The sequence below is a fragment of the Bemisia tabaci genome, chromosome 5, assembly GCF_918797505.1.
Source record: "Bemisia tabaci chromosome 5, PGI_BMITA_v3".
In the NCBI taxonomy this organism is placed as follows: domain Eukaryota; kingdom Metazoa; phylum Arthropoda; class Insecta; order Hemiptera; family Aleyrodidae; genus Bemisia; species Bemisia tabaci.
Genome location: NC_092797.1, coordinates 22993985 through 23019420, shown reverse-complemented (window position 1 = coordinate 23019420; position 25436 = coordinate 22993985). Strand labels below are relative to the sequence as shown.

The following is a 25436-nucleotide window of genomic DNA, read 5'->3' as shown; positions in this document are numbered from 1 at the left end:
ATAAATTAATAAGAGAAAAATATTCAAAAAATTTTCAGAAAATATGTGATAAGTCAAAGGAGACTTGGCAATGCCTGAGGGCTCATGCGGTGTTGATCCTTAGCACGGGAGTATAAGCTTTGGACGCCCACACGCCGGGTCGTGCCACGATCTAAGCTCTCCCCTCCAAGATGGGCCCGGGTCGGAGCGGTGCGACGCGGCTGCTGAGGCGGTGAAGAAGAAGGAGGATTTTCTGGTCTAGTCAATGACTGAAACCTCGGAGCCTGTCTGCGTAACCAAGCTCGGAGGACGAACCCGAAGACGCCGCGCCACCGTGGGTCCACCGACCAGTGATCTACCTCCTGCCTTCTTACCCGGTCCGTCTTGTGCCGCGACTTGTGACTCGCTCTACCGGCCAGATGGATTACCACCACATCCTCGCCGTCGGCCTACTCTCCCTCTGCCTCGCCGGTAAGTTTACCCGAAATCCATCAAAAACCGAAGAAAATGATCCTTGGTCTCTTTGATGCGCATCGACTCAAAAATGGACCGCGTAGAAAGAAACCCAGCCTAATCAGCCACTGCCAAATTTAACTGGGCAATTTAAAATTTTACAAGAGAACATTTTTACGGATTCTTTCGACAATTTTAAGGAATTTCCTTCTTTCTTGGTAAACAATGGAGATGTTGCGTGTGTAAGGAATTTGCGATTTGACTACTGATTCTTATGTAAAAGTTCGCGAGAAACACGATGGTGCCACTGATTTTCTCTGAAATCAACTCCCAAGCTAAAAAAAGCTCTCAAGTTGAGGCCAAAATGGAGGGGATATCCCACGCTATCCTGAGAGTCCACCTCTACATCAAGACAAACTCTCCATGCAAAGATAGGGAGTAAATACATTAGCAGGGTTGCCGTGTCTTCAGTTGCGGAGTCCCCAAATAAAGTAGCAGCCCTGTCAATGTATTTGCTCCCTATCTTTGCATAGATAGTTTGTCTTGATGTATAGGTGGACTTTCAGTATAGCGTGGGATATCCCCTCCATTTTGGCCTCAACTTGAGAGCTTTTTTGAGCTTGGGAGTTAATTTCAGAGAAAACCAGTAGCACGCTCGTGTTTCTCGCGAACTTTTACATAAAAATCAGTAGTCAAATCGCAAATTCCTCACATATGCAACATCTCCATTCACTGAACTTTGTACAAAAATCTACACAACCGTAATCATGTAAAAAAAATTACACTGCCCAGTTAAATTTTGCAATAGCTGATGTAGCTTGGTTCCTTTCTGCTTAACGCGGTCCAAATTGTCACAATGGTCTGAGTTTCTTTTTTGAGATGACAGCGTTTTTGGCGCTTTTTCACTTGGCCCCGCTTCACTGAAAAAGAGAGGTCGATGTCGAAAGAGTAATAATATGAGTATGGCAATTCAGAATAGTATAATGTCAAAAATCTGGTAATACTCACCATAACTATATGGTGTATATATGATAGGCGACGGTGGTTAGCTTAGCTCCACTCAAGTGCATCACTGCGTCATAGATCAAGTAGACTTACGGTAGAATTTTCCATCCTTTTTTAAACGTAAATAAAAACCGCAGAGCTCCGATTCAAGCCTCACGAATTTTTCTCAGACAGTATTTTAGTACAATATAGCTTTTACATCCCTCGAGTTTGTTCTTAAGGATAAATATCATTGGAGATGGAGTGCATATCCTGAAAGTGCAATCAATGTAATTTTTTTAAATGAAACTATCCGTCTAAAAAAAGAATCATCAGATCTGAAGTGAAGTTTGACGATTTTTTTTTCTGAGCACGTGCTTACCACGCGTCACTCAAACGTCTTTAAGGGAACTCGCTCATTTTACCGCTATGATTGTTGATGGTCACGGGACAGTAAGATAAAGGAACCAGAGAACCCAGATATCTGTAAGAATCAAAAGCTGATTAGTCTAACGATTCTCAAGATTGGATTATTTCATCTGGAAAACTCTTTCTTATTTATCCTTGGTATTTGCTTATCGGTCAAACATGTTTACCGTAGGAAAGTATAGTAAACCATATTTTCAAAACGATCAAGTTCAGAGTTTCGAGAGTTTGAGCAAGCCTTATTTTTATAATTATTTATCTTATGAGCGGGGAATTTAAAGGGTAATTAAAAGGGTTTCCTAACCTCAAAGGGTTAGATAATTAATAACTATTAATAGAAGTTCACTTAGAACAAATAGTACTTCGACTAGGCAGCATTAATAAGCGAGAATCTGTATTTGTTGTAGCAATTATTTCCTCGATATCTGAAAAGTTTTCTGCCGTGCTACCTAGAAAGGTAAACTCATCGGCAATCATGCGATGGTAATTAAACATGGCGTGATGCCAAACTTTACACGAGAGAAACGTCCTTTCTCCAATTAAAGAAAAAAATTAAAACGTTCATCGTCGGCCCGCCTCCAGTGCATTCGACAGGTAGAACGTCAGCCTCAAGCGATGGGTCATGCTTCGAACGAGATACATTCACTCTAAAGATAAAATCTCAATCTTCCCAAACTTCGAAATTATCTGAGTGTCTCTGTTTTTTTTTCTTTGCAAAATCAGGCATGAAACCGACGAATTCCAGTCAACAATACAAAGGAGTTAAAATTCACCTGCGTAATCTAGGGTTTTTTTTTTTTTTTTTTTTTTTTTTTTTTTTTTTTTTTTTTGAACCACACACTGAGAAAAGCTGTGGCTTATAAACCAATTAATGGTTCATATGGAACACCACTAAATGGACTGCATTTTGCAATTTGGACCTATAAATTCTGGCTCATTTGAAAAAACACTTATGAGCATAGGGAAACTAATGGCACATACGTTGTTTTTAAACCGGCCGGAATTTATAGGTCAAAATTGCAAAATGCAGTCCAAATAGCAGTAAAGGCAACATATAATAATATCACTTATACCTTGGTGATGGCGTATATACCTCAGTATGGTACGAGATAACTTAGTAGGTTCACAGACCGAGAGTCATTAGTTCATTCACGACTATTAGCGGTGTTCTTTATGAACCACTAATTGGTTTATAGGGCCATAGATTTTTGTCCGTGCAATGTACCAATAGTTTTCCGAGATTCCGAGAAAAGTTCCGAAAATGGACGATGGACACTCACGAAAAAAATTTGTCTGTTGTCGGAATCTACATTCCTAGAACTAAAAAGAGACCTCATTCCTTTTTAAGGTCGCAGCTTTTCTCTTGAGTATAAAAACCGCAGTAAACTCAGGAAATAAATCTGCGTGGGAAAATAAAATATTTTTAAAATTCTCATAGTGGAACTCGGGTTCAAATTACCCTTCTAGTCTTCGTTACAATGTAACTTTTCGTCGCTTCTTTGACGTTAGGGCGTATCTTTAATTCCGTATACGCCCCGGAAAGCATGTAGTTATACTGCCTTGCTAAGAAAAAACGCCGCATGAGCCTTCTGGCGTTGCCAAATCTCCATCGACAAATCATGAATTTAAGGGAAAATTTGTCAATATTTTTCTTCCAATTTCTCAGATAATTTTGTTTGTAGTTTGCTCTGATGTGTCTGAAAGTTTCAAAGAAAAATATTTATGAAGTTCTTCAAAATTAAATATTTTCTGAAAGGCAAATTGGCAACATTCGAACGCTCATACGGCGTTTTTTTCTTAGCACGGCCGTATACGGAGAAACGGGTTCGAGTGGAAATTGAGATACGCCCTTACGTCAGAGGAGCTACATTTTATGGTATCAAATAGTTTGGTCTTTGTAACAATACTGTGGTCCCAACAAGAATTCTGCATTATCACCGCAATCAAAATAGCTATTACTATAAAAGTAACATTGTAAATTTAAATAGAAACGTATGCTGGACCTGGAATTCGCTATGGGTACCTTGAGAATGACGATTCTTTTTTCCTCATGTGTGAACAAACTTGAATAAATAACGATTTAAAAAACCGAGCAGGCATAATTTAATGTTGCGAGTGATTTTTGGACACCTAAACGGCAAGTTAAAATTCGTTCATTCATGTCTATATACGCCCACGCCTAATACGAGGTTACATCGGCGTGTTACGGTAGTGCCGGCGGCGCGGCGTCTTCCTCAGGTAGCGTCGCGACGCAACGCCTATCGTCCCACTCGTTCGCTCCAGTCTCATTCAACCGAAGGGTGGAGCAGGAATTTTGCAAATTCATCGACCTTGAGTCTGAGTATCCTGTTATTTCCTCTTTAATCAATAACCGCAGGAGAAAATCGTCTGACATAACACTCAGATGAATCAAACACCTGGAGGCGCCACCAAATCCAGCGGAATTTCAATTAAAAAATATCCATCGAGAAGAAATTACTATTTTAAGCACACCAATACTTAATACTGCTAGACGAAAGGATTTTATCCGATACTTAGTTAGATTGATGAAAATTTGCGCTTATTAAACCAATCTTAAGGATATGGAGGTGTCACATTTTGTTTTTGACACTTTAAGATGACTCATTGGTACTCTATTTTAAATATTTTTTCGATCTGAGCTAATAAACTATTGGAATGAACACAATTGGTTCTTTTTGCTAACTGTTGGACTGAACAATTGGTTCTTTTTTGAAAAATGATTATAATTTGCATAAAATTTTGTTGTCACTTCGCAAGTATTTATTAACATTTTCTTATAGCGGTGCAAAACTTTCTGCAAGAACTTTCAAAAATTAAATCGTAATCTCTGGAGGGCAGAGGGCATAAGACTCACGAAACCTGCTTTTCGTTGCTAATAATATCTTGCCAACGCGCATGAGTACTTAGGCCTCCACCCTCCACCCTCCTCGAATGTCAAAAATGTAATTGATTGTAGCACTCGTCATTCGCAAAATACTTTAAGCTTAAATACCCATGCATCACGTTAGACACTATAATGCATGGAAGCTAAGGGTTGTGATTTTTTCAATTTCCGCCTTTAAAAAAAAAGAACGAAAATAGGGCAAAACAAAGAGGGGAAAAACACAATTCAATTGTATCCCATATTCAAATTTACTTTGAGCGGTGAATCTTCTCTTTCTCTTACGAGCCTACAGCAGTGCCTCATACAGAATATTCGTGTGCATTGTAAAGCTCGTGTGGGAATATAATCGATTATTCATTACAAAATCGGTTTTATGATGTTTGACGGTATATAGTATAATTACCCTAGCTTCCCTGATGGAAAATTAAACACGAAGAAGAGTTAAGAAATTTTGAGGCCCAATAGTTTCGCATTGTCAAATGTTATTTAGTATAAGTATCAATTATAAAACTACTTTAACTCCAAAGAAGCTCAAATTGCATACCACTTGGATGAAGGGGGCCTTTATTTCTTGCAAGTTCCCAATTTTAATTTTTATTTTTTAGACTTGTGAGCGACATGAAACCAAATTTGCCCATTGTAAAAACTTTAAACGTCTGTATGTTACTTGAGTCACAAAAACGAAACTTGGAACTGTCCGTTCACAAGGTACACAACACAGATTCTTTGAGATCAAGCCTCCCTTCAGATTACGGTTTTACGATAATTAATAGTAATGTGCCTCATAAGAAATCCTGGAAAAATGTAGAAAGCCACGCAGCAAATCTCAATAAACTATTCTTTCTTAGGTCACGTCCTATCCTCATCTCCAAATACATTTCTCCGAAAAAAGTAAGAAATTAATTTATCCCTTTGTTTCTGCCTCTCTTTCTCCAGAGGTGATTGGTCAGCAACAAGCAGCGTTCAAATGCCCAGACACTGTGAAAACTGGCTACTATCCAGACCCGGTGCAATGTGACCTGTACTACAGATGTGTGGGAGGTCAGGCTGAGGAAAGGCTCTGCCCGGACGGACTTCTCTTCGACGACTCAAACCCCAGCCACGAACGCTGCGACACACCCGTCAATGTCGACTGTGCTGACCGAACTGAACTCCGTAAGTATCGCTGATTTATTTCATCTTAAACCCACCTTTTTGCGCTGCTGTCCATACAGGGTGCTCCAGCAAAGTGCCAAGTTTGTTTGCCGATAAGCCGGGTCTTATACTGCGCAAAGGCACTTCAAAAGTTGCACAGTGGATTGAGCCAATTAGAGATTTCGGACATTAAATTTTTGACTAAAATTGAAAATTTCGATTTTTATTTTGTCACATTTTAAATTTTAAGGGTTGCTCCTAGCAGAAAATTTCACGGGGAAACCAATAAAACTACTTTTAGAACCTTAAAATTGTGTATAAAAGGAGTAATATGCGTTTAAAGTTTCCAAATTTTGTCCGACCTCTCCTATTGACTCGACCCACTGTGCGTTGGGCTGAAACTATTCAAACATGGTCGTCACGGGGCACAGTGGATCGAGTCAATTAGGGAAGTCGGACATGACATTTTTAACTAAGATTACGAATTTTGATGTTAATTTCATCATATTTTAATTTCGAGGGGTGCTTCTAGAGGTAATTTCACGAAAAAACCAATGGAACCACTTTTAGAGCCTCACATTTTTGTATGAACGGAGTTTTAAACGTTTAAAGTTTCCAAATTTTGTCCGACCTTCCCCATCGACTTGATCCATTGTGCGGGGTTGCACATGTTCCGCACTTTTTTAGTACAAATGTTTACTCGAGGGTAAACAAAAAATTTTTTTTACTTTAAGTAAAAAATCACATTACTTAAAAATATGAACAGAGTAAAATTTCAATTGAAATTGTTCGATGAATTGTGTTAGTGACATGCAGACTGAGTTGCATCAGTAACATGATCGTGTTCTGATTATTTAAGTTTAAAAACTAACCAAAGATACACTATAAGATTTGCTTGAATTTTTGCACGTCCAATACAAAAGGTCCTCATCGTCCCCATGCACCCAATTCCTCATCGAAAAACATGGATTATAACGTCATCCACTGCAGTAGTGAATCCCACGGATTCTTTCACCTTGGTCTCATCAGTGGTACACACATTTGCACTGGTGGCTCGTCGTAAAACACGAAAGAGACCAAAGAAGAAAGAAGGAACAAAGAACAAAGAAGGAAGAAATTACGATATTAACTACTGGGGTTGATATTTGTCATAGACGCCATGTGTCTCGACGGGCGATACATTTTCGTTTTTTGTACTTACATGAGAATTCGCCGTTTGGACACATCTTATAGTTTTTGCTAATCAACATGCTTGGGCCATTAAAATACTGTTCTGCGAGTGGCACAACTGACACATTGCAATGTTACAAGTCTGCTAATGTTATATTTAGCTTAAAATAAAACTAATAGTGTTGCTTGAAATCGTCTTTGAAGTTTCTCAACTTGTTCAAAAATATTCCGAAAAAATATCAAAAATACGAGTATGCGTTGGTTAAAAAAAGAGTTCTACAATATTAAACGTTGCAATGGAGATACGCATTTTTCCAACTTCAGTAATTGATACGTAAAGAAGTTTATTTCGTGGAAGTCGCTGAAGTATTTATGGAAAAAAAAGAGGTAGGGGTTAAGTCCCAACTGTTGGATGATAGGAACATTCCCAATTAATAATTGTGGTAAATACTCCGATTAATTGTGGTAGTATCCCAATTATTTGTGGTAGTATCCCGATGAATTAGGTCACTGACCCAAATGTTGCGGTGCTATCGCAACTTGAGTCGCGGTACTACCAAAATTAATTGGAAATGTCCATATCATCCAACAAATTGGGGTAGTACCACAATTTTAGGGGATAATCCCTGACACTTTTTTTTTTTTCGTGTAACGTTAACATTATGGCTTTTTTTGTCTTTCAGAGGAGCCGAAGCCGTCAAAGGGATGCCCCAGGGCAAACGGTTTCTTCAGGCACCCGGACCCATTGGTTTGCGACAAATTCGTCAACTGTATCGAAGGAGCGATGAACGAGCTTCCTTGTCCTCCAGGTCTCATCTACGACGACACGGCCAGCACCTGCGCGTGGCCCCATGAAAGCACGCGACTAGATTGTACCAACGTTAAAAGCAAGAAACGTAAGTCACTGACCGAATTTTATCAACGATTGAATACTTCAGGATGGTTCTCGTCAAATCGACAATGTTCCAATCTATAAATCGTCAAATTCCTTGTTTTTGCGATCAATGTTGAGGTACAGAATCTTGTCTCTTTTGAAGTGGAATTGGAAACAAGGAACGTTTCAACCAGTGGCAAGCCGTGAATGATCGATTCTCGATATTTCCCTATTTGAAGCTGTGGTAAAGAATCGATTATTAAGGTATTCGTCGCAAAAACTCTGTTTTCGATCCTTTACCAGTGGTTTAAATGGTAGATCAATCGATACGTCGCAAAGCATGCTGCGCCACTGCAACAGTTCAAGTGCTATCATTGACGAGGAATATGAACTTCGAGCAGGGCTATGGGTTTCCTTCTGTGCAGTTAGTGGTATCGAGTACTGTCAGTGGAAAAAACAAAAATAGACGAAAAAGTCGGTGACAAAATCCATCCATACGAGGAAAATCGTATGCAAAGTCTCTTGACTTTTGCCAAAAATCATGCATTCTTGAGCTGAACGCCTTTAAATGCACCTGAGTTTTAGTACATTGACATGCAGGATTGCAAACAAAGAAAATAAACTGAAAAATCTCGAGAAACCACCAATGATCATAAGCACTGGGATGAAAAGAAATTTGTACCATGAGCATGGAAAAACTACCTAAATCCATCCACCTGGTGCAGTTTTTCATATTGTATCAGATATTTAAAATCAATCTACCACGATCGTTTATCAAGTTTGAATGATAAAAGTGTCGTGCCATCATAATTTGTATCGCCATCATATTCACATTATGCACGTCATTATTTCAGTGAAGTGTGACATCATTGAAAATTTCACTTACATGGTGCCTGCTAAATACTACAGATTGATTGAAAGAAAAATAATTAAAATAATCTGAAAAAAAAACTGCATTGTTTTAAATTTTACCGAAAAGTCAACGGTCTGACGTTTAACACGTGATCAAGTTTATATGAGGTATCACGAGATACATAAGAGTTTTTTTTTTTTTTTTTTTTTTTTTTTTTTTTTTTTTTACAAAGAAAAAACAACTATCCATTTGAAATGCATAAGATGAATTACAATAGTTTGTTAATTTGAAAAGTTAAAAAATGCATATTTCGGTTTCTTTGATCCTTATTGAAATTTAAAAAGTATGCTTCATATGGAGACGCTTCTACAGCGATTCGTTAGATTTGAAATAAGGCCAGTATGAGCTCATTTGATGAGAATTTATTATTTACAGCAGTTCAACGAAAATACGTTTATTTAATCCTCCGAGAATTTTCCATTTTCTTGTTTGTACTCAATTTTAAGTCTTTACATGCTCTCATGCTTCTAGAGGTTCTTGAAGATGGTTTCTCTTGCCCTGATGGCGAAATAATGGGTCCGAATGGAAGGACACTGCCTCATCCTACATTCCCTCACCCTGAAAACTGCCAAAAATTCTACATTTGTAGGAATGGAGTCATTCCTCAATACGGAAGCTGTGCAGGAGGTCAGGTTTACAACGAAGAGACATTCAAGTGTGATGAACCTGAAAATGTTCCTGGATGGTAGGTTGCTTTAACTACTACGCTTATCCTTTCCGATAAGAGAGTTCAGCAATGAATATTTACGTTCTAATTGCATATCGACGGCGTAAGTCCGCAATCACATATCTCGTTTTCTGTGTCTGAAAGTCTCCGCCTCTATGTTATTTTTTTAAAGGAGAACAAGTTGACATCATTCCTTGACATTTTTGCAGAATTGTCTTCGTTCAGAGAAGAAAAATCACGGAGGTTTTAAAGAAGTGTCGTTGAGTAGTTTTCTGTTTAAAAAATAAAGTATGATAGGAAGTCTGCGACATTGCAAACCGAGTTATGTGATTGCCGACTCACACCGTCGATATATAACACAATGAATACTAACCTCAGTCGAGAAATTATTACAAAATATGGACTTATTTGCTGAGCTTTGAATCATTAATATCTGCCTAAACTCGAGGCATGTAAAACTAAGGAGACCCCAATTTTCTTACAAGGCCAATTAGCAAATTGTGTAGATTGAGAGCGAATTTCAGGCAGTCCTGACGCTTGCGAATAGCAAGGATGCAAAGAAAATTGGAATTTTAATCATCAATATTCATTTTGTTTGGTGTTCATTTGTATTAACGTGACGAGTGAGTACATTCTGGCAATAATTTACAGGCGATAAGTTTGAATAAAAATGATGAAATAACAGCGAAATGAAGGAATCCTGTAAAATTATCTAAGAGCAAACAGAAACAAGCATTTCTGATGGAAAAAAAAAAAAAAAAAATCTCCGCGAAGTGTAAAAGGGAGCTCAAGTAGAACTTCTCGGAACTGACGCTTTGAAACAAGTTAAGAGGACGGTCTGAGCCAAAGTTTCTTCGAGCAACTAAATTATTTAGAGCCCTATTTATTTTTTGAATCCATAGGATGCGAGGCAGCCGAGAAAGTTCGCAGCTTTTGAGTAAACAAAGCTGAGATTCCGAGCGAGAACCATTTCAGCTTTCGATGACTTTGTCAGCCAGTGGCGTGGCGTGAATTGCGATATATCGATTGTTATGCCATTTAAACCTACGGTAAAGAATCGATTATGAAGGTGTTCGCTATTTATCGATCCTTTTCCATAGGTTTAAATGGCAGATCATTCGATGTATCGAAGCACGCCACTCCACTGTTGTCAGCGCTGAGCGAGAAGAGTCTGTTACACTTCTCGCTGTAAACCCTCGATCGTATAAGAAACTGTGGCCACCGAGGCTCAACCAGCAAATGTAGATGGACCCCTTTCCCTCAACGCGGTCCAATTGATTCGTGACAGAACTGGAGTCAAGTTCGTTACTTTCACAATTCGGGTGGCCAGTTCGGTCACTCCGGTCCGAAGCTCTCGCCGCACAGTGGAACAAATTAGTAGAAGAGGTCGGACATCAAATTTTTAAACTGCAAATTTTGAGGTTTATTCCGTCAGATTTTAAATTTTAAGGGGTGTATCTAAATGTAAATTTTACGAGGAAGCCAATGGAACCACTTTTAGAACCTTAAAATGTTTAATAAACGGAGTTATATGCGTTTGAAGATTCCAAATTTTGTCCGACCTCTCCTATTAACTCGATCCACTGTGCGTCGTTCGCATTACCAGTTCATTCGTCTTCATTTGGAGAGACAAATCTCGGGCAACTGAGCTTTCGTCCCCTCAAGACACGAAACTCTCTTCGGTCGGACCCGAATCCGAGGCAATCCGCTCATCTGACTGCCAGATGCAAGGGCTGTTGTGTCCACTGCCTCGAAAAATACAAATGAAGCCGCAGGGAATGACTAATGACTTGCCACCAATTAATCAAACGGCGCTCCAGAGCAGATTCCGAGAAAATAAGTTTAGGTACCGGAGTTGGATGGTTTCACCTCAAATCTTGTTGCTTTGAGCTGCGACTGATTCTCCGTGTTGTGAATAATCGCGTATTCTAAAAATTCAAATATGTTATGATATTTTAAAAATACCTAAATCTTATTATACGGGTTTTGATCAAATTAGCGAGGTCATATCAAGCCGATAACCTGAGCATACATCTATTCTTTTAAGCCTAAATTCAAAGTAAGAAATATTGCCCTCTTTTATACGAATTTTGTGGTGGGTAGTGGGGTAATTTAAATCTCGTGAATGATTCGTCCTAATGAAGCCATTTTACATATGCGTATATCTATGTTTTTTACCACGTTCAAATAGTTTTGCCTTGCGCCTGAGTATGACTCTGCACGCTCAGTTTTTTTTGTGATACTTCCGTACGAGGAGGAAAAAATCATACTTAATAGGAAAAAACCAAAAGATAGAGAAAATAGTACGACGAAAGTAGATTTTTAATATGAAGTAAAGCCGAGATGAAGGGACTACGCCACAACTTTTAAGACTTGTGAATTTTAAAAAGTCTTAAGAAAACTATCAATATTCTCGTGCTATAAAACAAATTTGGGTATTTTTTAGGTAATTTTAACGAAAACGCAAACAAAAACTCCTATAATAGTGTTTAAAAACTCTAAAAATTTAATATTTATTTTTTCAATGCTTAAAATTTTTGACAACCATGTTCAAAAATTCTTGAAAACGCATAAATGTAGTTATGCAGACTTCTACGTTAATTTTACGAAGAGTTAAATTTTACATAAGGAAACAACCAATGAAGGGCTCCGAAATCAAACATCTCAAAAGTCTCTTCTAATGGTTTTGAAAATTGCTTATTTAAGTTCATTAAGGGCAACTGTGTAGGGTAAAAATAGTTCAGCTCCTCAGCGGTGTGCCACATAAACCGAGATTTGGTCCTTGTAACCGCACACTTGAAAAAAAGTCTCTTTGATCCAAAGTCCAGACTCTTAGGAAATTAGCCCCCCCCCCCTAAAAAAAAAAAAAAAAAAAAAAAAAAAAAAAATACGCTGGGGTCAAACGATTTTTGCTTGAATCGAGAGCCCTTGATCAAAGCGGGTTTCCTTTTGATTTGGACCGCGTTAAACAGAAAGAACTAAGCCACATCACTTTTGCCAAATTAACTGGGCGATTCAATTTTTTAAACGCAAACGGGTGTGACGGATTTTTGGGCAAATTTCAGTGAATTTTCTGCGTAATACAAAGTAAATTCCTTAAACTTTTCAGAGGAACCCGCACAAACGTTCTCTTGTGAAAAATTAATTTGCCCAGTTGAATTTAGCAATAGCTAATGTGGCTTGGTTCCTTTCTGCTTAACGCGGTCCACTTAAGCAAAAAAACCGATTGATTCAAGAGTATTTTTCGCCAAAATTTTCAAGATTCTGGACTCTGCATCCATGAGACCTCCATGTTGCCTACACGGAGAAAACGAGAAAGTAAAAACCTCGTGCTTGGGACCCGAAGTTTAGGTCAAACGGATCTCTGAAGTTTTCAGCTTGAGCATCTGAACACTTAAGGTCTAGCTGTCGAGATTCGGATCACACATCTGAAACTTCAGTTCTTACATCTGAAGTACTTCGGTTTCCACATTCGAAAAACTTCGTTTCTCACATCTGAAGTACTTCAGATGTAAGAACTGAAGTCTTCAGATGTCGAATTCAGATGTCAGACCTGAACTTCGGCAGCTAGACATTAAGTGTTCAGATGCTCAATCCGAAAACTTCAGAGATCCATATGACCTAAACTTCGGGTCCCACGCACGAAGTTTTTTTCTTCGTGTAATATCCACGCAAACTAGAATCTAAGTTGACTTGGTTTTTTATATGAAAAGTTGGGACCCCGTTCTGGGTGTGCGGACTCGACGCTCCCAAAAACACAGCGAGCGGATGGTCCTGCTCTCTCAAAACTACTTCGTGCCCCACACGCGCGGTCACACGCACTCGCCGATCCTTCGCGACCCCGAATACGACGACAGACTCCTCGACGACGACTACTACAACGACGACTTTTTCCGGGCCTTCGACTACCCCAATGCCCGCGTCAAGTCCGACATCATCTCACACGCCTTTTACGATGACGGCGAGGGCAGCCCTGGGAAAAGCGACGAGTACGACGATGTCCCTTCATCCGACCGCAGCAAAGCGAGTAAAACTCACGAGCACGTTGAGAAATCCGGGTCGGGCGACAAGGCTGCCGAGGAGAAAGGTGCCGATGATAAGGACCACGCATCTGAGACGGAAAAAAGCTCCTCTGAAAAAGAGGCGCATGGTGACGAGGCGGTGAGTGGATTCCACTAGCGCGCAAAAATATATGGGCACCGTTCATGCACCGCTTGGAAATCAGTGGATCGTATTCGATAGTGGTTCGATGAATCGTTTAGTTCAAAACGATAGACCATAACCTCAAACCTAAATTTTAGGATATAAGTCGGAAAATCTGAAAATGAGAAATTTCGTAGCAATTTCACTATACAAATAGGCCAAACACTGACCATACACTGGCCAAATAGTACTCATACGAATCAAAAATCTGTCACAAAACCCCGTTCTGTCAGATAACTCAATTGACTATTAAGGCTATGTTTATGTTTTGAACCAATCGATATCGATAGAATCTTACCCGTTGATGTATCGAATACGATCTGCTCACGCGTCTCGCCTTGTAGACAGATAAGAGGTTTTTGAAAGAGGTGAATCGATGAAAAAATGAATGTGTATCATGCTTTCTTTGAAATTATAGCTTAGCAGGGCTTTCGTTAAATGGCAGGCTACGTGTCCATTATTTCTCCTCCACATGGATGGTCATGCAATTTGAGCTAACGAGCTGTTCCAATCCCCCACTATCAATTTCGCAGAAGAATTTTTGTTATTATTCTTAATTCTGCGCAGAATCATAAGGTAGTTTTGTTTAAGACGATTTTATCAGCTTCTAATAGCTCAGCAGAAAACACGTGAAAACACGTTTCATAGGGTTCTAACGATAAGCGTGTTCATATTATATTTGTTGAAAATATTTATCGTATCTGAAATTGATCAATTCTGAAAGTTAGGATTTTTTACAACAATGTTAAATAAAAATCATAAAATTAGGAATTTGGGACGGTAGCAAAACGCAAAACTGAGGAAAAGCAAAGATCTAACGAAAAATTATTGTTAAAACAATATTAAATTTAAAAAATAAAAAAGAATGTTTTCAATACTTGCGGACTTGAACACCCTCACAAATTGCAGCCGTTTAGCTGATGGTGCATCTGATATTTCTTTCACATATAAAACACGCACCCTTGTGTCGCATGCATTAGCTTATCATCGTATCTGTTGAAACTTGAATCCTGAGCTGAATCTCAAACAGCAGGTAGATGACTGACGGAGTTAGCTGGATTTGAATAATACATCGCAGCATTCTCGCAAAGTTTCATCGTCACGCTTCGTGCATCCTCTTAAAATTTGCACTTCACTACACTTTAAATCCAATTCAACAATCGCTTGTAATCCTATAATACCAAGTATAACGCTAAGAGTACACCGGATTATAGCATATGGAGTACCCGAATTTCATACTATTATTCAGACGCATCTTTCTAGTTTACCACTTCAACACACCTTTTTTTTTGCCTTTAGCGTGTAGTAGAGTCAAGCTTTTTTTTTTTTGGGGACCGCATCAGGTGGTTTTAAAATTTTCCAGAAAATACCCAGATCCGTAGAAACATGTTGCCTTACAGCAAAACTCCACAAGAAAAATTTGCTACAAAGGGTGAGCTTAGTGAAAGTAGAAAAATTATTATCGAATGACACGTTTCCTGTGTTCCTGGATCATTTCATTCTTAAGCTACCGCCGTATTGTCAAGATAACCCAAATGTACGTTGTGTAGTGGAAATAGTTGTACAATAATTGTACCTTTCAGTGCATACTATTATTACGATTCCAACTTCGGAGAATTAAATGTATGAGTCTGACTACCTCAAGCCCAAGCCACTGTTTACTCAATATTCTGAGTTAATCTCAGTTAATCATGGAAAAACTATACATACTGACAGTGAAACTACAAAAACGCGTAACTCAATTGTCTACGTTGTAGGTATCCTGTCATTTTTTAATTTTTAACGTGGGAAACTCCTAAACGGAAATTCCAAAAATACTGCCGTGATTTCTCTTCCGTGTGCAGAGAAAATTCAGTAAAAACTTTAAAGAATAATGTTGATTTTTTTCTTTTTTAAAAAAATAAAATAGAAACGAACATTTCAAAACGCCGTAGACGAGATACATGGTTTGGGAATTTCATCGGCGAAATGAAAATGTGGTCCACTTCAAATTTTACTACATTTCTAAATGTCCTCAAATGTAGAAATGTTCTGATTATGTAGAAAATAAACACTGGAGATTTCATATTAAATCACAGACCGTGACCATTTCTTTTTAAATATAAACTTAGGCTTCTCGTATTCGATCTTCTAGTCCCACTTTCAGTTTCTGTTCAAATAACACTTCGTTGATCAAGACGTTTCACTTTTTTTCAGTGAGAACTGGTTCGACGAGGAGGACAAGAGTCAAAATCAAAATCAAAAGAAGCCCTAATTCCTCTTTCATCACACGACACTGCTGCTAAGCGAAAAAGGTAACATGAGGATAAGGACGATACAGAAAGCACGTCATTTAAAATAAAGGGAGCTGTATCCATCCTGGAATGAGCCCTAAGATCCAAAAGAGTGCATGTACGATAGGGCTCATGCTAAAATAGTTATAGTTCCTTTTGATTTTAATAAGTCCAAATCCATATCGACCAAAATTAAGGTGATTAGAAATGCAAGAATGCCAGATCCTGAATTGAATCAGTACTTTTAAAAAGTGCGAAAGTCTAATTTTTCTTACCTCTTTTTTTTGCACGTATGAAGGAATGTTTACTTGACATTTGCCTTTGGAGGCGTCCGTTACTTGCATTCCAAGAAGCGGACTACCATTGCTTTGTCGGGTAAAATGGCGAAGACAACTGGAGAGTTCAAAAATGAAAAAAAAATTAGGAAAAATGGATTTTCACCCTTTATAAGAGTACTGACTCGAGTAGGATCAGGGTGTACTGGAATCTAAAAACATGGTCAAATAGTGCTAAAAACTTTAGAACACCCGTATTTTTGGTTTTGTTATTCCTCCATCTATCAGAATATGATACTTAACTAGGAAGAAAGTATTTAAAATGTTCGACTTGAGACGAATCTGATTACATTATGGTCGTTATGGTATACTATCGCTTCAGAATCATACCTGTTGTAGTTAGCGTGCACAATTTCATATTTGTTTGGAAGCTGGAATACAAATTGTTCGTCTTACCTACTACTCACTAAGACTCATGTTACGTCACCAAACGGGACAAAATAAATAGGCAATGTGTGTCCTAAAATCTAAATATTGTTTTCAGCTGTGATTTGTTTTTTTAGTCAATTTAAGCCTTTTTCAGGTGAAATGAATTCTGGATAAGCATATGCGCCGACTGTTTCTATGTTATAAAAAAAATAATATTCCTTGTGAAACTAATGAACGCTTTAAGGAATAATATTTTGTACAAACTAAGAGCTATAAGTCCGTCAAATGAGAGAATGTTTGTAAATATTATATGTATTTAATGTAGTTATTAAGTTCTTATTTTGAATGTTTCCCCTTAATCTCAGCATCCACAGAGGACAGAAAACAATTTCATAGTCTTTACTTTTTCTCATGAGGGACTTTGCATGTCGATTTATAATTGATGAATTCATTCGACCTGGCAGATTTTCATGTTGAATTTAGTGAATTTAAACTGATTCTGATATCATTTAAAAGTCAAGTTTCAGCTTTCCTGTTGTTCAGATGAGAATCTCGAAGAATTAAAGACGTATCTGTCAATGCATTTGCATCCAAAATAGAGCAAGAGAGACCTGATTTAGGTTGTCAATGAGTATGTCCAAAATGACATCACTCGCCTGTTGTGTTGACATCAAAAATTTAGCATGATCACGTTGAAGTTGTCTTCACACTCTCAAATTGAGTGATCGGGACAAGTGTGGAATAAAAGTAAACGTATTTAGGAAATTATCATAAATGAGTTCAAGGCGCACATTTAGTCATACTAACCGCTGAAAACTTGTTCCTGAAAACATGTCATTGGAAAAGAAGAATCATTTTCAGAAATAACTCATTCGATATATCGAGAAGGAGTCAGTCACCCCATCTTGAAAGCTTCAATTGAACTGTGTGAAGACAGCTTGGGCAATTTTGATCGAACTTCACTTTCAAACCTTCTATTTATAAAAATTAACGAAATTTTTACCTTGTTGTTGAGTTACTTTCAAATAAATTATGTTTCATATATTGTGAGCAATTTGACTTCTCGTATTAAAAATGTCCGTTTTTAATCAATGGAATGACTTTTTTCAACTCACTTTTTATTTTCGTGCATCCATATATATTAAATAAAATTTAATAACATGAGGATAGACTTAATGTATTGTTAGGATTGTAATGGCATAGGTATGCGATGAGGAACGAGAAAGTGCTGGTGCAATTTTTATGAGCTTTAAAACATTAGTGAATGAAAATGGTTTTCTTTGAGATGAGGTATGCGATCAATTGAAGTAAAAACAGCAAGTGCACCCTCTAATTAAAAAGATTTTTTTGCAGTCAGAGAACAGACTCCAGGCAAGGTTAAATACCAAATGTAACAATGCCAGTCTCTTCATAACATAAAAGCTTCATAAAGAACACTGAGAGTGCATTTTGACTTACTGCAATCTCAACTCATAATTCAAACTTTTCGCTCGTCTACGCGCACCAAATTTTCCGTTCAACTGATTTCAGGATTCAATAAAATGAATTCATCGCCAAGCAAAATATTTCAAAATTAATTCATTTTCAATAAATATGTATCAGAAGAGGAGAGAAATTATCGTGAAAAAATCGAGATATCTCTTGACCATTAAGTTCGTTATCTTTTGCTGATTCCGCCCTTGTGTTAATTGGACTGCATTTGCATTTTGGAACTATAAATTCTGGCTCCTCTGGAAAAACACTCATGTGTATAAGGAAACTAATGGCACATACGTTGTTTTTAAACCAGGCTAGAATCTGTAGGTCCAAACTTGCAAATTGTAGTCCAATTGTTTCTCCTCTCCGAGCGTGAGGTTAAATTCATTGATTCTAGTAAGAGAAAAAAATACTCATCCCTCGCTTAAAAGTTCAATTCACGAATTCTGAATTTTCTCAACGTGGTCTGCGTGAAATTTTGAGGAAGAGCCATAAAAAATGACTCAATACTCACTCTATGTATTGCGATATGCGTATGTGTGTATGTAGTTGACGTTTTCGTAGCGCTCTAGGACGATCTGCAACACTTAACCGTCACTGGAATATCTATAAAGGTAGAGATTTTCCAGAAGCTGACATTTCTTCATCTCTTTTTGGATGCCATCCAGCCATCTTTTCGCTAAATGCCCGGATAGGACCCTATCTAAAACATTTTTGGTGACCTGTTATCAGCCTTTTTCTGCATATGCCCTGACTTTACCAACTAATTATTTATGATGTCGTGCACAATTGCCTGCTCAGCGCCAATGATCTCTTGGATACGTTGATTTCTGATACATTCTACCCTAAAGATTCCAGCCAGTCAGCGCAAGAAATCCATTTCTGATGACCTTTAGCTTTCCTTGGGCCTGCTTTTTCAGTTGTCTTATTTTGCTGCCATGTGACATAAAAGTTTTGACTATTGGGAGATAAATCTTGTTTTTTTTCTTAGGAATTCTTTGATGCCAAAGAATGCCTCTGTGCAGTGGTATATTTTTTAACAATAAACTTCCAATTACAACTTTATACATATTCATATAAAATAAAAAATATATGAATACTTAAGAGGGTAATGAAGGTAAGAAAGACAACAATTTCCTCGTTGTTAACTTTCTATAGATCCGTTTCCTACCGGAAAATAAGGCTGATGATTATTTTAGATATAAGTGGAATACCATGAAACCGTCAAAACGCCTTTTCTCGAGAGAGTAGGCAATTTATAAGTCAACGTTGCTTGGGAATTCGCAAATATAGGCAACGTTTTTGTCACTTTTATCAAACTCAAACGTAAATGTATTTACATATCACTGTCCTTCTAAACACATAAATGAAATTCATACCTATACAATTTTCTATAGAGATCGAGCAATCAGAAAAAAAAAAATTATACTAAAAAGAACTGATCTATCCACACGCAAATAGCGAATATAATAATATGGCATTTTTAAATGACCATTCAACAAAAAAATAGTTGAGATTCCTCTCTCACTGAACATTTCTGTCAATACACTCATTTTAAGAAGGTGCGGGATTCCATTATGTGAGTCATTTATATTTTACTCGTGTGGTCCCGGATTTGTTACTTATGAATAGTCGTTACACTGTATTCAATTTTGATTTGGATGACCAATTTGCAAGCTCATCTTTTGGAGTGAACAGATCCTGCAATCTTTGAGGAAGGATTGGGAGGGGAGCACCTGAAAAGGGAATATGTGAGCACAGTCGCGCGTTAGTAAGCCGGTGTATTTGGGTCAATCTGTCCCAATCTCTGGTGCCTTGAACGGGATGGCGAACACTGAATCGCGTTGAGAAGGGTATGGCTCGCGCTATTGATTTCCGCATCGCCCCAAATGCACATTACCTGTTTGGATGTTTATTTCTCAGAAAAATTACGATTTTTCCCGGAAAAAATCTTACGGTTCAGGGCGACGTTGAGGAATATAATGCGTGACTTGAGTTCTGCAGAAAGCACTCGACATGAGTTTTACAATATAAGAGTAAAGTATCTGCTCATTCCAAAAAAGAAAAAAAAAAAAAAAAAAAGAACTGAATATAAATATGTGATTATTTTGTGGCTACTTCAAAGGATGTCCTAATAGGAACAAAATTACAAAACGTACATCAGGATCTGCACGAAGAAACTTTTAGGAAAAACCGTAATCATTGATTTATTTAGTTTCTCATTTAACTCCTGATTTATGTAAGTATAAATGCATGTGAGTATGAGATTTTTAAAAATAAAAAATAATATCTCAATCCAACTCCACCAGGAAAAAACAGAGACCCTCCACAACTATTTCCCCAAAACGACAACTACTCATTTGGTGGCTCAACATTTTTCAGTGGAGCAGCAAACACTCACCTTGTTTTCTTATTGGCTAATTTTCTACGTTTATAGTGATATGTCCAACAAGTTCAAAGAACAAAAGGTTTGTTTATCAAACGAACTGTGCAACACAAGGCTCAACAAACAACGAGGAAATAATCCCACAGGTTGAGCAGTGAAGCCCCGAGGCTAAGTTTCCACTCATCTTCAAGAGGATAGTGAAGGGTTTGTATTGTGTCTGGATGCAATATGGACGGCTAATGTCGGAAATTGTGTACCTCTATGGCAAAGTTGTAAGATCTCTGTATTATTTATTAATTTTTTACAACTGAAAACCAACCAGAATATCTCGGTGAAATTATCTATACTTATTTTTGAACGAGAGCAGAACATCTAAAACAGGAAAATTATTGATTCGGTTTTTTCAAAAATAAGAAAAGAAATAGTGAAAACACGATTGGTGACTTGCGACAGTGTAATAGGAGTTCCGCACTTCCAACTTTGCCCATCTATGAGCTTGATCGATTTCTTATAATTTCATCGATTTTGAAACATGATCACTGATCCAAAGAAATACTGACGTTTTAAAATTATCTACATAATGGCCTACGCACCATATCGACGCTGATAGGATGAAACTGCAAAAATGCGTATCTCGATTGCAGCGTTTCGAAATCTCCGCCCAAATTTTCTTTTTCAAAAAGGGACCGAACCAGCATCAAGGCTAGAAGTTTGCACATAATAATATTCATAAGAAGAAGAAAAATCACTGAAATTTTCAAAAAATGGCGCTCTGTTGTTATTTTCTATGCAGAAAATTAAATATGCCAGGAAGTCTGCAATGCCGCAAATCGCGATACGCATTTCTGCAGTTTCACCATCGATATGATCTGTTGCATTTCGCTCTTACTCCATTGTGATTCTCATGAGAGATTATTTTATTTATTTTATTTTTTATTTTATTTTATTAACATTAGTATACATAAATAACACAAACATAGTGGCCGAGATACTTGTCAGTGAAAATCCCCCAAAAATTACATTTTGAACATCAATATAAAAATCACTTAGAGAATAAAATGCCTTATAAACTAATAAAGTCTTTACCTCCTTGAAAAAAACGTTAACTTCCCAGTCTTTCAACACTTTTCTTTTATTTTCAACTAGATGAGCGATCTCAAGCTACGATCAGATATGTTCCAAAGCCTAAACGTCTTGTTTTAGCTTCAGCTATGAAAAGAGAGTGACGTAATCATGAGGTCCCATATAGACGTCATGAGTAAAATATGTATGGTAGCAAAACCTTATTATGAATACATTTAAATATCGAGGAATCCGAAGCTCCACGATGACCCCTTTTAAGCGGAGAAAGATCCAATTACGTAGGCAGAGGTGTCATAAAATAGGCCGAAAAGAAGGGAGAAAAGGCACGGAAAGAGATTAACGGAGGGATTAAAAACGGACAAATGAATATCCCCGGCCGGCGACGGTATTTACATGATCACAAGTCATCAGAGTGAAAAGGGTTTCGCCTTCTGAGCCCCGCCGCCCTCCTGACCTACTTCTCCGCTCAAACGTGAAAAAAGGGTGTTAAAATCCACGCCTCGCCGGAAGCGTTTGCTCAACCCCCTCTAAACCTCGCACGGTAAGTAAGTGATTCCGAGAGGGCATCGGCCCCTGATGGAAAGGAAAATTAAGATAACTTGATAAACACCTATTGCGGCGTTTCGAATATTTCGTCAAATGCTCGCATTTTTCTTTCTTCATTTTTAGGAATGAAGAATTTGCACACAAAAATGTTATTGCTTCATCTGAGAGTGCCTAATGAGCTGAGTTCGCAGTATTTTTCATAATTTTTTTCTGACATAGGAAATTGGAGAAAAATAGATTTAAAAGTGAGAAAATGTGCCGCCTTAAGACATTATCTAGCGGCAGTTTCCATTTAAACACGCGTATTTTCGCATATTAGGTTATTCTGTCATATTTTCTCCAATAATTCGTCGCTTACTTGGCATACGGGTGTAACTACACTCTGCAATGAACCCTTTCTTCCATACGATTCAATGCTTTTCCGGGCTCATCTCAATGTGTAGTTACGCCCTTCCCTTATGTCAACCGAGCGACGAATTGTCCAATTAGAACCAAGGATATCCTGGCACTCAGTTTTCTTAGTAGTATCATTTTAAAGATGAAATTCACAAAATTTCAGACATCTGCAAAGTCTCTATTATAGGTAACTACTATTTTTGCCTTTTTGCATGCACAGAAAAGCATTTCCCAAAGCATCGATAGAAACGTATTGCTAATATGGACTACATTTTGCAGTAAGGAGCCACTATTTCTGACTCGTTTCAGAAACACCATATGTGTCGTTGGTTTCCCCATGCAGGAAGATGCTTTTGTGGCAGAGCCATATAGACACTTAGACCTCCAGAGTCCCTTATTGCAAAATGTAATCCGTATACCTCCCTCGTCAGATCTATTTTTCAGGCAACCGGAGTTCCAGATGTTCCAACGTGATTCTAGTTACAACAACCGGTTTCTAACTGAGACGACGAGAATTTCGGTAGCGTCTAAAAGAACTCCTATGTGAAAATTCCAATAAATGCTCTAGAAAACAAAATTATCCGATCTATTGAAAAAAAAAAAAAAAAAGTCTCCGATGCTATCCGGGAAAAGAGACCTCACGTTACATTTTTGACATTTTTGAAAGGACTGTGTGTGTAATTTTGGGCCTAAGTTTCAAAATCTTTTCCCCTTCGTTTAGAGGGAAGGAAAGTGAAAATAATACTCATGTTCAAAAGAAAAATTTTAGCCCGGTCGGACACCAAATGTTCAGCTCCAGACCAAAGCAAATCACTGGAAAAATGACCTTGGATCCTTTTCTGAACTTCGGGGTCCAAACTCCTAACAGAGCTATCTCGATGTCTGTTTCCTTGAAAACGCAATACAATTTATTTTCAATACGCTATAAACGCTATATAACATAACCGAATTAATGAGGGTAGTGCATGAAAGCAGCTGGAGCAGTCGCCATCGTAACTGGGGCGTAACAATGGGACTAGAATAAGAAAATTAAAAGGAGAGAAAGAAAAAAAGAGAAAAATAAGGCGATAAAATGAAATGGAAAAAAGAGAGCGGAGCTGAAAATGACACTTTTGCTGTAACTTTCATTGTTCCAGAGCTTACGGGGTGCGGCACAAGAAAAAATACGTACGTGAGAAAGTTATAAAGAGCCTCAAAAGTTTGAAAATTTTATCTTTGCGCGAATACAAGAACCGTAAGAAATAGTGAGGCTGGAAGATTCTAGCGGCTCACTTTCGTTTTTTTCATGTAATAATAAACTAAACGAAGCCACATTTCAGAAGGAGAAGAGCGGAACATAATATAATAATTTTCACCATAACATCATATTCACCAGACTTTATTGTGCTATAATTTCGCCATCGCGTCTAGGAAATTATACCTGTAATATATGTATTAAGGCTTGTGATATTACACATTCTCTGTAGCAGTACAGTGGCGTGGCGTGAATTGCGATGAATCGATTGTTATGTCATTTAAACCTATGGTAAAGAATCGATTATTAAGGTGTTCGCTGCGAACACCCTGTTTATCGATCCTTTTCCATAGGTTTAAATGGCATAACTATCGATATATCGCAAAGCACGCCACGCTACTGATTTCACTTTGTTGGAAGAGGAATGGTCATCGTTTTTGTTCCTCATACAGTGCGATTTATCAGGATTGTTCTTTAAGAATCTCGCATTTTAACGTCAAAATAGGTTTTCTCAAAGGAAAAAGAAAACAAAAAAAATCCAAGCCAAGGACTACATGTGCTTGCATACCTATTTTTTGCGATTTCTAGGGGCGGCAACGTTTTAATACATTTAAATAATGCATTTCTCGGAAAATTGATAATGTCGCGATAAAATTCAGTGATGGTTTACATCCTCGGCACAGATAGCAACGCTGGAATTAAGTTGAGGTGTAAGAAAAACATATCCAAGCTTCAGTTAGTGTCGCAAGCGAAGGATACTAGACGAATTTCGTTGTAACTCCTGAATGCAACTATTCGGGCGCCATGGATGTCCGGGTTGCATACGCTCGGGAGTGAAGGCGTTTTGACTGTCCAGGCACTCACCACTTCGATGGACTGCGATCCGCCGCCGCGCTGCGCGGCGCCAACGGTAGGCTTTACTGCGAAGATCCAAAATGGCAAAGCGCTTTAGATTATTCGTTTACAGGGCCGGATTTAGGGGGTGGCCACATGGGCCGCCGCCCATGACGGCAAATTGAGTGGGCGGCAAATTTTGCAATTTTTTCAAATGTAGATTTAAAAAAAAAACGGATTCAGAAAAAAAAAATTACAAACGAGAAAAGGCGACAAAATCTCTCATTTCCTGAGAGTATAGTAATTTCTAATTTTTTCGTCTCTCAGTGATACACGAGACAGCACCTTTAATCAGTCCAGTTAAAAGAGAAACCAAACCTCCAATTTGGTATGGAGCGGCGCGACGCAGAGAGCAATGATGACGAGGGCTTGAGATGAAAAGGAGAAGCCCTTGGCGCGGCGGTCGGCATTTAACACATAATTATTAGCGCCTACAAGACTGCATGAATACTTCACGCATTGCGTCAAACACAGTGCGGCCAGCGTAGCACGACAGCGGAGGTTAAAATTATTAAACATTTGGATTATATTTTGCAAAAAGGAACCAAGAGCTTTCCAATGTCGCTAAGATTGTGCAAACTTTTTTTTTTGCAATTATAAACTGATCGTGTGAACAAGTTGCATCTTCAATCCCAATAAATAATACATTCAAGACGAAAATTACCTCTGTTAATTTGTTTTTTTGCATGAGTTCCGCAATTTTATTGCAAGGAATGTAAGTTGCACACTCTTAGGA

At 38.0% G+C, this 25436-nt stretch overlaps 1 protein-coding gene across 1 annotated transcript; it reads left to right on the top strand.

Moving 5' to 3' along the window:
* Positions 1-221: 221 nt before the first annotated feature.
* LOC109036644 (protein obstructor-E) lies at positions 222-17735 on the top strand. Its single transcript, XM_019050992.2, has 5 exons — positions 222-450; positions 5684-5902; positions 7735-7947; positions 9310-9523; positions 15905-17735. Exons 1-5 carry the CDS (start codon positions 399-401, stop codon positions 15960-15962), a joined length of 756 nt encoding a protein of 251 aa, XP_018906537.2. The 5' UTR covers positions 222-398; the 3' UTR covers positions 15963-17735.
* The last annotated feature ends 7701 nt before the right edge of the window (positions 17736-25436 follow it).

Excerpts from the sequence above, each read along its gene's own strand:
- LOC109036644 (XM_019050992.2), top strand. The coding sequence starts at position 399 with ATGGATTACCACCACATCCTCGCCGTCGGCCTACTCTCCCTCTGCCTC. Across the intron at positions 451-5,683 it reads ACTCTCCCTCTGCCTCGCCG|AGGTGATTGGTCAGCAACAA; the intron begins GTAAGTTTACCC and ends CTCTTTCTCCAG. Across the intron at positions 7,948-9,309 it reads CAACGTTAAAAGCAAGAAAC|AGGTTCTTGAAGATGGTTTC; the intron begins GTAAGTCACTGA and ends TCATGCTTCTAG.